This window comes from Schistocerca americana, chromosome 7 (genome assembly GCF_021461395.2).
Source record: "Schistocerca americana isolate TAMUIC-IGC-003095 chromosome 7, iqSchAmer2.1, whole genome shotgun sequence".
Taxonomy (NCBI): domain Eukaryota; kingdom Metazoa; phylum Arthropoda; class Insecta; order Orthoptera; family Acrididae; genus Schistocerca; species Schistocerca americana.
Window position 1 is genome coordinate 396711188 of NC_060125.1, and position 13824 is coordinate 396725011.

A 13824-nucleotide genomic window follows, 5' to 3' on the forward strand; every position below is an offset into this window, starting at 1 on the left:
TCGTGGACATTCCTATTGCAAATTTATCCTGTGGCAATGTGAGTCAACTTCTAAGCTCCCATTGACACCTGCGCCATAACGTTGTCACCCAGAAGCACGACGATTGGGATTACATACAAACGTCTCCCACTTATCTTAGAACGTTGACGTTGGGGCGAAATAGTCTCCATCTCGGCAACATAAAGAGTGCATAGTGAGCGAGTGAATATCGCACACAGTGGAAGGTACGGGGCGCTATGCGAGGCCCGTATAACACGTTGTCCTCGTCACGCCAGCCACTGCTTCGATCCCAGCCGCCGCTGCACTGCCTGCTACCATCTCCTGTGTTGGGTGCGGTGTTGCGTTCCTTTAATTACCGAATGCGAATTCACGTTTTAGATGGGCCGTGTTTTGTAGCCAGCATAACAAATCAGATAGAAAAAAGTCTCAGAGTTCTATATTCTTTTCCAGTGTACAAATATTCTGCATTTATATAATACGAATTTCCGTTTTTAGATTTCAGGTTCGGCTTTGTACAGCCGGAGAAGGAAATGATAGTAACATACTCAGAGCGCAGATAACGATTGTGACGAACTAATGCATCTTTATTCAATATCTTTCATTAAACCGCCGCTGAGCAGGACAGAACTTGTACATAGAGTTCAAAATTATTAAGTCAAATTCTTCTCCCGTAAAGCTGACTTCATGTGCTAGAATAATTCGCGAAACATTCGTCATATGTCCCATAAATTCCTCTCCAGCCTTCAGCTTATCCTAAAAATTAAAATACAGCCTTCCGATAAACATAATTAAAATAACGTAATGACTTTGAGATTTTATGACATTGGGTTCTGGGTACACTTGCTGGTAGCCACATCCATTACATTCTCAGAATTTCTTCAAACTGATGTGGACTGTCTACTCTGTGTACTGTGGCACATGGTGCGATTTCGGTTAGCGAAGATTTACTCTATGCGGTGTGGAGCGGAGGGCACCTGCTCTTCTATTACCCTCGCGGAGTATGCGCTTAAGATTCACCTCTATTGTCGACAGATAAAGATATGAAGCCAGTATTCTTACGAATAAATATTTACACTAACTGCAGGTCAAATTAACAGTTCCATTGTGTGGAAATTATTATTATAAATAATAATATCTATTTTGCCTTATGTTTGTAATTTTAGGCTTATAACAACTGCAGTGAATTTGATTAACGCGAGAAATGTCATTTTTATTATATACTAGCTGACAAGTCCGGCGTTGCTCGGGTATCCATGTTTCTAATTTTCTATTACAAACGAAAACAAAAAGTGAACTGTGTTTCTACTGTAAAATGTATTCGCGAAAATATCTTTGGCATTATGAAACAGTCGCACGATAAATGTGCATAATGAACATATGTGTAAGTACAGTATCCGGGAGAAGAAACATTATCCTGGACAGTTTCTAGACGCTGGGGGCAGCTGCTTCGCGTGTCTAAAACGCGATTTTACGATCGTCTCTATGGTAACGCCTTTTCATAGCACTGCAAACGGCTGCTGTTTTCGCCTACAGCCGTTTGCGCTTGGTAGGTGAAAGCTGTCAAAAGAGTGACCAGCTGTCAGGGATTTCCTTAAGTTACATCGACTCTTAGGAGTGTCATTAGTTTTAAAAAACTTCATGCAGCAGGCGGCAGGAACCGCGCGATCGCTGCGGTCACAGGTTCGAATCCTGCCTCGGGCATGGATGTGTGTGATGTCGTCAGGTTAGTTAGGTTTAAGTAGTTCTACGTTCTAGGGGACTGATGACCTCAGATTTTAAGTCCCATAGTGCTCAGAGCCATTTGAACCATTTTTTTAACCTGTCCTTGAAAACAATCAGAGCTTCTGCTCTGCCCCTAATGACCTCGATGTCGAGGGGCGTTAAACCCTAAAATCCCTTCCTTCCTTTTTGAATAAATTGTATCATACTGTGTATACACTTTCCATGTATAGTGTGTACCTACAAGACCAGGAAATCGAATTAATACATTGACATAATATATGACAATATACAAGTACAGTATCATCCTTCAAATGTCTGTTCTTTTTTTTCAATTGCAATTTAAACGGTGCACAAAAACAACATAAAGTTCTACTCGGTTTCACGTTATATGTGTGTTACTTTTTGGGCTTCGTAAAATTATTTAGTTAGAACTTTTTGCGTTTCAGGTAGTGTTGGGATTTCATTGGATGTCCAAGGAAGTGCCCCACTTACGAATTCGACAGAAGACGTTGTGGCTGCCGACAGATACCAGCAGTTTGAGGTAAATCCCGTGAGGAAATACGAGTAAAATTCTTTTGTGATGTTACTCAGCTGACAAGTCTCATTGGTCTGAAGCCTTGTGGGTTCAATTTTCTCAGTATTAATTTCATTAGCGTACAAATTAGCTCAATGTACACGAGCAACATTTCCACATAGTCTAAATTTAGCCGGCGATTGTACTCAAACACTCCCTGTTTCAGGCAGGACACTTCGCTCATCCCATATTCAGCCAAGAAGGTGACTATCCGGCAGTAATGCGCCAGAGAGTAGACGCCAACAGCAAGAGGGAGGGTCGACCACGTTCGAGGCTGCCAACATTTACGCAAGAGGAAGTGAAGTACATCAGAGGTACATGCACACAAACACACACACACACACACACACACACACACACACACACACACAACACTCGCACATTCAAATACATTCAGTTGCGTGCGTTTTAACCAGTACTTACACTCAACAGAAAATACATTGAAGGGAAATCACAAGCGTTGTACAGAAAGTGTTTACTATTAAAATTTGTAATGAAGTCTTCTGAAGATGATGCAGTTAATAGACAAGAATTTTTAATGATGTCAGTTGTGAATTTCACTTGATGTACAGCACTTGATGTGTTCAATAAAACTTTCCACAGTAGACCGAAGTGATGCTTGACTGAAGAAGATGGTGTTGAGTTTGCTTGCTAATGACTGATTAGGGGGGTGGGTGGGTGGGATGGCTCCCAAGCACTTCCAATTGGAAAGAACTGAACTTTGTGGGGCTTAACGTAGCCATTCGATGGACGGATATTATAGTAGACTGTGATACAATGTAGTAAGGGGAAGTGGTGAATTTTGTAACCAAATCCTTCGTTTGTAGGTGGTATGCCATCCGATGATCGCGGTGCTTTTGATTCGCGCTAACGTAGAAGGTATTGGCTTTAATCATGGCTCCAAAATCTTGAGGCTGGTGGCTTCCCCTGTCCACGTTCATACACATTGAAATGTGGCATTAATCCTCCAAGGCAGGTAGCATTTACGAATGAGAATTGTCTTAGGGATGAAATTTTATTTATTGCAATCGATAACGGCCACCGACAAGACACAAATGGATGGAATTATAGACTGTGATTGATCCTAACTTTAGTAAACATTATTCAACATAAAAAGGATTTGAGTGGCTCACACAAAAGTGTTATCAGTATCGTTACAGGACGGATGTCTTGGGCCAGGCCTCGTCCTCTGTCTAGAGAATGACGCACTCTAAACGCTCATGTTGTCACTGTCATGGGATTCAGATAGCGAAACTTCTGACGATAGTGGATCAAAGGGAAGTTGTCAAATATAAAATCAATATAATTCAAAATCTCTTCTACAGTGTTCAGTTAAGAACTAAGAAGAATCAGGAGTAATTATGCTGACGGAAAAAATCGCAATACCAAGAAGAATCTGTGCGACATAAATAAAAGTTGGTAGGCGTGTTTCTACATCTCAAAGATGGTGTCAATTCAGATTTCGCACCAGTCGCAAAAGATTGGTGCTAATAGCGTCACTATGAGAATGAAAATCACATTTGCTTTAAATACACACTGTAATGGTCGTGTGCGTAAGTTACCATTGAGAGTGGCCATGGTGAGTTGATGCTAGTCAAGAATACCCTTAAGGTGACAAAGACACCATTGTCAACACCTCAGTGAGTTTGAAGGAGCTCGTCTAATAGCGCTACGAGAAGCTGGATGTTCCTTCTGTGATGATAGAGAATGACTTCAGAGGAACGTAGCCATTTTACATGATTGTTACGGTGGATGGAAACCGGACTTCGGACGATCCCTCAACACTTCCAAGAGGGTAGACCACCGTATTCCGCCTATAGCCCTGGTGCATCGTACAGCATCTCCTGCAGCAATATGAGTAGCAGTTGGTACCACAGTGAAACGACGAACTGTTACAAAACGGATACTTCAAGGATAGCTCCGAACCAGACACTCTGTAACGTGCGTTCCACTGACCCCAAACTATTGTCGTTAGGGATATCAGTGACGTCAAGCGAGAGCTCACTCAAGAGCAGGATGCAGATCTGTTGCCTTTTCTAGTGAAAGCTAATTCTGCCTCGGCACCATTTATAGCCGTGTATTGGTTAGAACGACGCCCGTTGAGGGCCTACAACCAGCCTGTCTGTATGCTAGACGGAATGGACATAAACTGGAGTTTTGGTCAGGAGCGTGATTTTCTATGAAAACAAGAGCACTCTCGCGGCTACCCCACGCATCCTGACTGCAAATTTGTACATCTGTCTGGTGATTTGACCAGCAGTGCTGCCATTCATGAACAGCATTCCAGCGGCTGTTATCCAACAGGACAATGCTCGCCGACATGCAGCTGTTGTAACCGAACTTGTTGTATAGGGTCTCGACATGTTGCCTTGGCCTGCTCTACCACCAGGTCTGTCTCCAGTCGAGCACATATGGGATATCATCGGGCGACAACTCCAGCGTCATTCACAAGCAACATTACCCGATCCTGTATAGACCCACCAAGTGCAATAGGCATGGAAATCCAACCCAGAAACTGACATCTGGCACCCATTAAACACAATGCTTGCGCATTTACATGGTTACAATCCGCATTCTGGTAGTTCCAAGGATTATTAATGTACCAGCATTTCACATTTGCAATGGCTTATCTCACGCTTACATTAACATGTGATCTTGTAATGTTAATCACATAGCCGGATGTAGTGGCCGAGCGGTTCTAGGCGCTAGAGTCTGGAACCGCGCGACCGCTACGGTGGCAGGTTCGAATCCTGCTTGGGGCATGGATGTGTGTGGCGTCCTTAGGTTAGTTAGGTTTAAGTAGTTCTAAATTCTAGGGGACTGATGACCTCAGAAGTTAAGTCCCATAGTGCTCAGAGCCATTTGTTAATCACATAAATATGTTACCTGAACAAAAGCAGTCGTGGAATTTCATGACTTTACATTAACTATATTTTGATGTTGCGATTATTTTTCTGTCACTGTATTTTAATATTCATGAACAAGAGTGTTTTACTACGCTCTCCTTAGTAATTTGTATCACCATTCAATCACATCTGAGTTGTGAAGGGGCAGAGCCCGATGTTGAAATTTAGGTCTCTTGCGGATACAAGAGACAAAATCAACGCATGCTATTTCAAGGACCGTAGGTTTCTGTACTGTTACTGGCAATGGCAGGCCCGACATTTCATCGCAATTTGCATCCCCCACTGGTGAAATCACCACCACGTGCATGAGCTGCGCCGTTCAGAAGTATGTATGGCCTCGTGTGGTTTTCGAGGAAATCGTATTTTGCCGTGTAACACGACTCGTGAGTACGGGCGCACTCAATGTGTACTTCAAACGTGCAATGGTACTGATCCTGCGATCGAGATAACAAGGCCAGCGCACCTTCTCGTCATCACCTATTTCGGCCAGATTCATGGAGTGTCTAGCGCTTGACCAGAAATGAAATTGACAGAGCTGGGAGCTAAATAACAATTCTGGCACGAGTATGAACCATTTACATCTTCGCAGGCTCCAGGCAGCGGTTGGCTCCCCCACGAAAAACACTACAGAGCGATAATCCGAAGGTCGAGGGCTACAGTTCCTCTGCGGATGCTTTTTCTTAATTTTCAATGTTTACATTACTTACACTGCAAATAAACCGATATAATACTGTGTGCTGTACTTCTTAACGTTTTCATCAAAGGCATGAAATCGAGAGACAAAGGAAAATTTGGGATTACGAAAAAATTTCTGGGAAGGGATCGTAATGCGTACACGAGAAATTCGTATGTAGAGTTAGATACTTCTAGTGTTGATGATCTGTATATGCTGGGTAATAGTCATCGTAAAATAAGAGGAAGCTGTAATGTTTCCAGCATCTTACACACATTGTACACGCCGCATTTCTTACAGTTTCTAATGAAAAAATAACTTGGTTTGCTGTAATGAGAGGTTCTCTCTCATCGCAGTTTTACAGTAAACCACATCATCATTTCGCCTAATATTGCTAAGGACAGCTGATTATGTGCAATGAAATATATTTTGGAATAGTCTGCTCGGGATTTGCTTTCTTTTTCTCTCTCGAAGAGATAAGGGCAGTTTTGAAGCTATTTGATAAAATTATTTAGCTGACGAGAAAAACAGACATCGCAGGGTTGCACTAGCGAGTGTATGTGGGGGCAGGTGACCCACTTTAATACTGCACAACGCCAATCATTCTTCATCTTCAAAAATCTCGTCGCATAATTGTGGATTTTCCTCCCCAAAAGTCATTTATCAGAAGACATTTGCTCCCTTTTACATAGTGTTTTATCACATCAGCTGCAATATAATGAGCATTATCTCGGTTGATTTGCAGTTTATGTAACGAACAAATTGAAAATAATTTTTTCTGCATTGTGAGTCGATCGCACGACCTTCAGGTTGCAATTCTGTAATTCTCTCTTTGCTCTGTCCGTTGCCTAGTGACGACTAAGTTAATGTATAACGATTCGTCCAACATGCCTCAAAAATGATATTATTTTCTAAACTTTTGGCTACCTAATATACACTCTTTTTTCACTTTCGCTTCCGGCCAAATGCTGGATATAACTTCAATCTGGACGAAGACGGTGACGAAGGGAAGGCGCGGTCCCCTTGTAAGCTCTGTGCCCGGTTACGTTCTTCAACTTCCATACTGCAATGTGAAATTATTGTTCTGCTTAAATGTTTCTTCCACATTCGTGAATTGACGAATGATATACAGTGATAGACCAAATTATTATGTCTGATATCATGTTGGTCCACCTTTGGAATGCACTGCAGCAGCGACTTTCGTGGTATGGTTTGGATAAGACCTTGGTAGGTTCTGGAGGTATGTAGTACCAGATGACAACGTACATGCAACGTAATTCATTAACCTGCAGTTTGTGGGCGCAGAACTGGCTCCAGTTGCTACGGGGTCCAGTTCGTGTTCAAAACAGACGAATTTGGTGGGTAAGTGCAGTGAACTCACTGTCATGGTTCTTAAACCGGTATAGTACGATATTGGCCACTTGAAAGATGCCATAACCGTCGGGGAAGATATCAACCATGAAGGGACGCAAACGGTCTGCAGTTACATTCACTAAGTCCACAGCTATTACTGACCAGTCGATCTCTACTACAGGTCGCATTGAAGACGAGATGAATGTCCCCAGAACTTAATACTTCCCCAACCGGCCTACATCTGTGCCGCAGTGCGTATTTCAAGCTGCCGTTCGTCGGTGTCACAACATGTCCAGAGACAACTAACGGGCGTAGAAAGAAGACGACTCATCCGGTCAGCCGACAGATTTTAATTGATTCACGGTCCTGTCTCGATGATCTCGTGTTCACTAAAATCGTGACGAAGTCGTTGAATTTGCTGGGTAACAAGTTGAGGTACTCCGTTGCGGAGCTGTCTTTTTACCACTGAGACGTCAGGTATGATCGAATGACATTCTAGCTTATTAGGTAAAGATGGTTGTAGTGGGCAGTGGGAGGGGGGCGGGCAAAGTTTCACTGTCATGGAGGTACCTGAAGCCTAGTGCGAAAATTTGTAACTATCCAAAGAGCAACCTTTGGTTTTGTCAGCGAGTTACCTGGCGATAGCTGCGCGCGCTCCCTTGCAATGACATAAGGCGAATGATAGATTCGTTTTCATCTATTAAAATTATATGCATTTTGACAGTCAATTGTTGCAGTGGTGGTAAAACCTTATATTTTAGCATTCAAAAGCTCGTTTTATGAATCACCCTGGTTATGTAATTTCCTATTGAGACAACTTTTAGTGTACTGGCGTCCAGTCGGGCATTGTAGTCAAGTGGACACTTTTCCCGAATACATATTTTGCAACATATAGACCTTGTTTCAAAGGAACGAAATTGATAATGAGACGAGAGTATTTCATATAGTATATCTACTGTCATTTTGACTATTTTTCGACCGTGAGTGTCTCTAGAAATATGTACAAGTTTTTTTTTTTAATTACCGCTACCAGTCACAAACTTTGATAACTGTAGTATTAGTTATTTATTTTGCTACATGTTTCGAAAGAATACATCATCTTCAGGCTAAATGGCATTACAAAAACAATTTCACGATAAGATCATACTGATGTTACATAGCCTTTTCATAAATGCTGTGGTTATCTTGTGGAAGAAGAGGAAACTGAGTAAGAGAATAACCACAGCATTTATGAAAAGACTGTGTAACATCAGTATAATGTTAGCCTGAAATTGTTTTTGTAATGCCATTTAGCCTGAAGATGAGGTATTCCCTCGAAACATCTATCAATATAAATAAATAATGCTATAGTTAAAAAAGTTTGTGACTGGTAGCGGTAATTTAAAAAACCTTTACCAGCTTCCAAAGTAACATCGATTCTTACTAAGTCTCCACTTGCTCTTGCTCTGCGGAGAATTATCACTAACATGTTGCTGATTTGGCACTGGCATAACGGTGAGTTGTTGAGATATGCTCTTCACTATTTGACTGACTGTTGCAGGATCTGCTGACTTCTTCGGGTTGAACCACTACTGGACGGACTTCGTAACTGATGAAGTGAACGTCACATCACCCTCAAAGGCTGACGACACGGGCGCTACTGCCGTCAGAAATGGCGTAAGTTGACAGCGAACACCGTTGCTGCATACTCGTATTAAGTGAAGGTCAATAAACTATATTCGTGTTCTGAGATATCACACATTACGGTTTCTTCCAGCCGTTTGTTTCCACATTTTAAGACATGAATAAACTGACATTACATCCGAAGAAGACGAGTATAAGAGTTATACGCCTGTCAGGGTAAAATACGGGGAGGAAAAGGTTATATATAACTTGTACAGGAACCACAAGGCAGTTACAAGAGTCGAGGGAACGGAATGGGAACCAGTGGTTGAGAAGGGAGTGAGAGAGGCTTGTAGCCCATTCCTGATATTGTTCAATCTGCGCATTGAGCAAACAATAAAGGAAGAAAGGTTTGTAAGTAAAGTTCAGGGAGAAGAAATAAAAAGCTTTGAGGTTAGCCGATGACACTGTTGTTCCATCACAGACAGCAAAGGACTGGGAAGAGCAGTCGAAAGGAATGTACGGCGTGTAGATAGGAGGATGTAAGAAGAACATAAATAAAATCAAAACAAGAGTAATGGAATGTAGTTGAATTAAATTAGTTGCTGCTCAGAGAATTATATTAGGGAACGAGACACTGAAAGTAGTAGATGAGTTCTGCTATTTTCGGCAGAAAAACAACATTATGGCCGAAGTAGACAGGATATAAAATATACACTGCAAACGGCAAGACAAGCGTTATTTGCAGAAGAGAAATTTGTTAACATTGAATATGGATATAAATGACATGAAGTTTTTTCTCTAGGTATTGGCCAGGAGTGTAGCTTTGTATGGAACTAAAACGTGGATAATAATCAGTTTAGACAGAAAGGGAACAAATGTTTTAGAATTATTGGCTAAGGGAGAATGCTGAACGTTAGACGGGTAGATCATGAAGTGGTACTAAATTTTGTTGGGAGCTAAGAAATTTGTGGCATAACTTGCCTAAAAGAAGGAATCTGTTGGTAGGACACATTCCGAGATATCAAGGGATCACCAGCTCAGTATTTGAAGTGCGGGGTTTAAAATTTTAGCGCTACACCAAGAGGTGTATACAGGAAGTGGTTTCAAAAGTATGTACGTTGCAGTCGTTATTCAGAGACGAATAGCCTTGTATAGGACAGTGTGGAGAGCTGCGTCAAACCGGTCTTCAGGTTCAGGACTACAACAACAATTATTTGTTGTAAATCGTATTCAGAAATCACGAGTCATTATTGTATGGAAAACTCCAAATAAATTATATTCCATGGGACAAAACCAACTGAAGTGAACACTCCAAAGTATGTAAGTTATATAGTACTTTCTTGTGATGTCATCCAATACTAGTATCATTCCGATGCATTTAAGAAACAATTTTATTCGTTTAACATAAAATTATATACATTACTCTGATTTACTAAATAATCGTATATAGCATTAAACGATTCTTGCGTATTGGGATCAAGTACAATCTCATATTTAAGTTGTAAGCGGTTGGCGATGGGAGTTTTCCAGACATCTTCTAAGGGATTTTTCAATGGAGGAAAGATATGAGCTTTCTCGAAAATTAACATCGCTAGTTTAATTGTCTCTATAGGTGGCGAGTCACAATAAATTTTCGCATCACAAATACCTCTGCTAGCATATTCAGTACATTATAGGCATGATCTACTATGTCGTGAAATATTTCAGCAACTATAATTTTAAGACGTAAAGTCATTTTCAGTACGTCAACAGAGGACGTAACTGCAAGAGCTTCACCCCCAAATAGGCTCAAAAAGGTAAATCTTTTATCTCTTTTTACGTCGAGACCATCACCGTTCACAGGTCGTCTTTTACATCACTTTCTCGTCATCATATTGTCGGAATCCTAAGGCTGGCACCACATTTCGCTTCACGTATTCCATTTCTACCGAATACGCTAGTCTCCTTCTTGCAGCCTTCTGGCATCCACCACGTTCCGCACACCTCGTTCCTAGATCCTCCTAGGTCACTACGCTTTCTTCTTTCTGCGGTGTCCACTGCCACACATTTTTTGGCCTTTGACTGCTGCCTGTCCTCCCTAGACATCCAAAACAATTTTCACGTCTCTGTGGTGTCTCTTATTGACTTGTCGGAACCCTTAGCCGGTCATCTGTTGGTATTTGGTACACGGTCTAGCTTGTTGATGCCATAAGTTCACCTCCAAAAGTCCATCTTTAGCGCGAGTAGCTTGTTACTCTGATGTTTATTTATGTCATACGTCTTTGCTAGTACGTACCTATGTTTTCAACAAATGAACGATGTGTCACCTGTTTGGTTGTTTTGTTATTCCAAGCGACGGAACACGATCCTATTGCCCTGACCTATTTTATTATTTATGTAATCTTCACTTTTCTTCCTTTCGGTAATATTTAACTATCTGACTCTTAAGAGATTTCCATCCCTCAATCTTGCTGGTTGCAGACTCCAGACTTCCTGTAATACTGTCTTCAAAACTCCAAATTTTCGGTTTTTGCCAAGCTAATCGTGAGGCACCATCTTTCAAATTCCTCTTCTAACTTCCGAAGCATGTTCACAGCAACATCCTGGTTTCCTGTTACGATGGCCTGGTCGTCAGTGAATTGATGTGTGTGCAAGATTTCGTCGCTCACAGGGACTCCCACGCCGTCACATTTGCTCCTCCACGGTTTAAGTGTTTCCGCTACATAGATTTTAAATAGCATCAGTGCTATATCACACCCTAGGAATAGAGCTGCTCTGACAGGAAACTCCGGTGACACTGAATTTCCTACTTTGACAGCACTCATGTTGTCCTTACCGAAATGTTTAACTCTTTTGATATAGGTAGTTGATACATCACTATACTTGATACTGGGGCACAAATTGTATTGTGGTAGCGTATCATACGCTACTGCAGATCCAAGAAGTCTATTCTGTATTAGATTCTGCAATGCGAATATTCCATAAGCACGCTGATCTAAAACCATTCTGTTCTCTGATATTTTAGCCTCCATCTCTATTCCTTCCTTTAAGATTTTCCCGTTTAATCGTACTATTGAGGATATCTCCTATGCACTGTTAATTTCCACAGCCCTGCCTAATCCCCTTCCTTTAGACGGAAGTAATAAAAGACCTTTTGTAAGTTTTCTGTGCCTTTGCCCCTCCAAAGACGTATTATACAAAAAAGATTTTTAAGAAATTTTTTCACGATATATTTCATTACTAGATCACAAACGAAAACACATCAGAAAATGACGGAACAACCTACGGGTATACAGGTGGGTCATAGTGTCAACAGTCACAATATTTCGTTTATCAGGCATATCGACATGGTCAGGTGTTCTGACAAGCTGAGCTCTCTCTCTCTCTCTTTCATCTTTCTTTCTCTCTCTCACTCTCTCTTTCGCTCTCTCTTTCTCTCTCTCTCTCTCTCTCTCTCTTTCTCTCTCTCATCCTTCTGTGTCTCTCTGTCTCTCTGTTTCTTTATTATTATCCATTATAGCGGAAGAGCGGGCCGTATGAGTAACTTAGGGTTCGATCACTTATCAAGTATGGGTGCGCCGCCTTCCACCCGCAAGCCGTTCCCTCCTCGGTCCGCGCCCAAGGGTGCGCTTCGGTAGTTGCGGAAACGCTTGTGTTGGCGTCGGTGATAACATCGATGTAGTTACTGTGCCCGCCATGCACGTTAGATCGTTGTGTTTGCTAAGCGTCTTCTTAATTAGTCCTAGGGCTGGTTCCGAGCCTTGCTGACATTATAGCCACAGTCCCGATCGGTAAGATTATCCATGGTGCAATTTTGATGTCTTCTCTAACGACCCCGTCCCAGTACATGGAAGTCTAAGCTAAAATCCTGATATTTTCATACTCCATAGCATGACAAACAGTGTTCCGCGACAGCCGGCTTGCTGGGGTACGTTATTCGAGTGTGCGGCTAATGTTCTCAGCATCTACACTCCTGGAAATGGAAAAAAGAACACATTGACACCCGTGTGTCAGACCCACCATACTTGCTCCGGACACTGCGAGAGGGCTGTACAAGCAATGATCACACGCACGGCACAGCGGACACACCAGGAACCGCGGTGTTGGCCGTCGAATGGCGCTAGCTGCGCAGCATTTGTGCACCGCCGCCGTCAATGTCAGCCAGTTTGCCGTGGCATACGGAGCTCCATCGCAGTCTTTAACACTGGTAGCATGCCGCGACAGCGTGGACGTGAACCGTATGTGCAGTTGACGGACTTTGAGCGAGGGCGTATAGTGGGCATGTGGGAGGCCGGGTGGACGTACCGCCGAATTGCTCAACACGTGGGGCGTGAGGTCTCCACAGTACATCGATGTTGTCGCCAGTGGTCGGCGGAAGGTGCACATGCCCGTCGACCTGGGACCGGACCGCAGCGACGCACGGATGCACGCCAAGTCCGTAGGATCCTACGCAGTGCCGTAGGGGACCGCACCGCCACTTCCAGCAAATTAGGGACACTGTTGCTCCTGGGGTATCGGCGAGGACCATTCGCAACCGTCTCCATGAAGCTGGGCTACGGTCCCGCACACCGTTAGGCCGTCTTCCGCTCACGCCCCAACATCGTGCAGCCCGCCTCCAGTGGTGTCGCGACAGGCGTGAATGGAGGGACGAATGGAGACGTGTCGTCTTCAGCGATGAGAGTCGCTTCTGCCTTGGTGCCAATGATGGTCGTATGCGTGTTTGGCGCCGTGCAGGTGAGCGCCACAATCAGGACTGCATACGACCGAGGCACACAGGGCCAACACCCGGCATCATGGTGTGGGGAGCGATCTCCTACACTGGCCGTACACCACTGGTGATCGTCGAGGGGACACTGAATAGTGCACGGTACATCCAAACCGTCATCGAACCCATCGTTCTACCATTCCTAGACCGGCAAGGGAACTTGCTGTTCCAGCAGGACAATGCACGTCCGCATGTATCCCGTGCCACCCAACGTGCTCTAGAAGGTGTAAGTCAACTACCCTGGCCA

General features: G+C 43.1%; 1 protein-coding gene across 1 annotated transcript in view; it reads left to right on the plus strand.

The window, feature by feature from the left end:
- LOC124622973 (myrosinase 1-like) overlaps positions 1–13824 on the plus strand; it is a 65061-nt gene that overhangs the window by 42882 nt on the left and 8355 nt on the right. The window contains exons 6-8 of the mRNA XM_047148761.1: positions 2169–2263; positions 2463–2610; positions 8769–8884. Coding sequence (XP_047004717.1) covers positions 2169–2263; positions 2463–2610; positions 8769–8884 — 359 coding nt within the window. The remainder of the gene's footprint in view (positions 1–2168; positions 2264–2462; positions 2611–8768; positions 8885–13824) is intronic.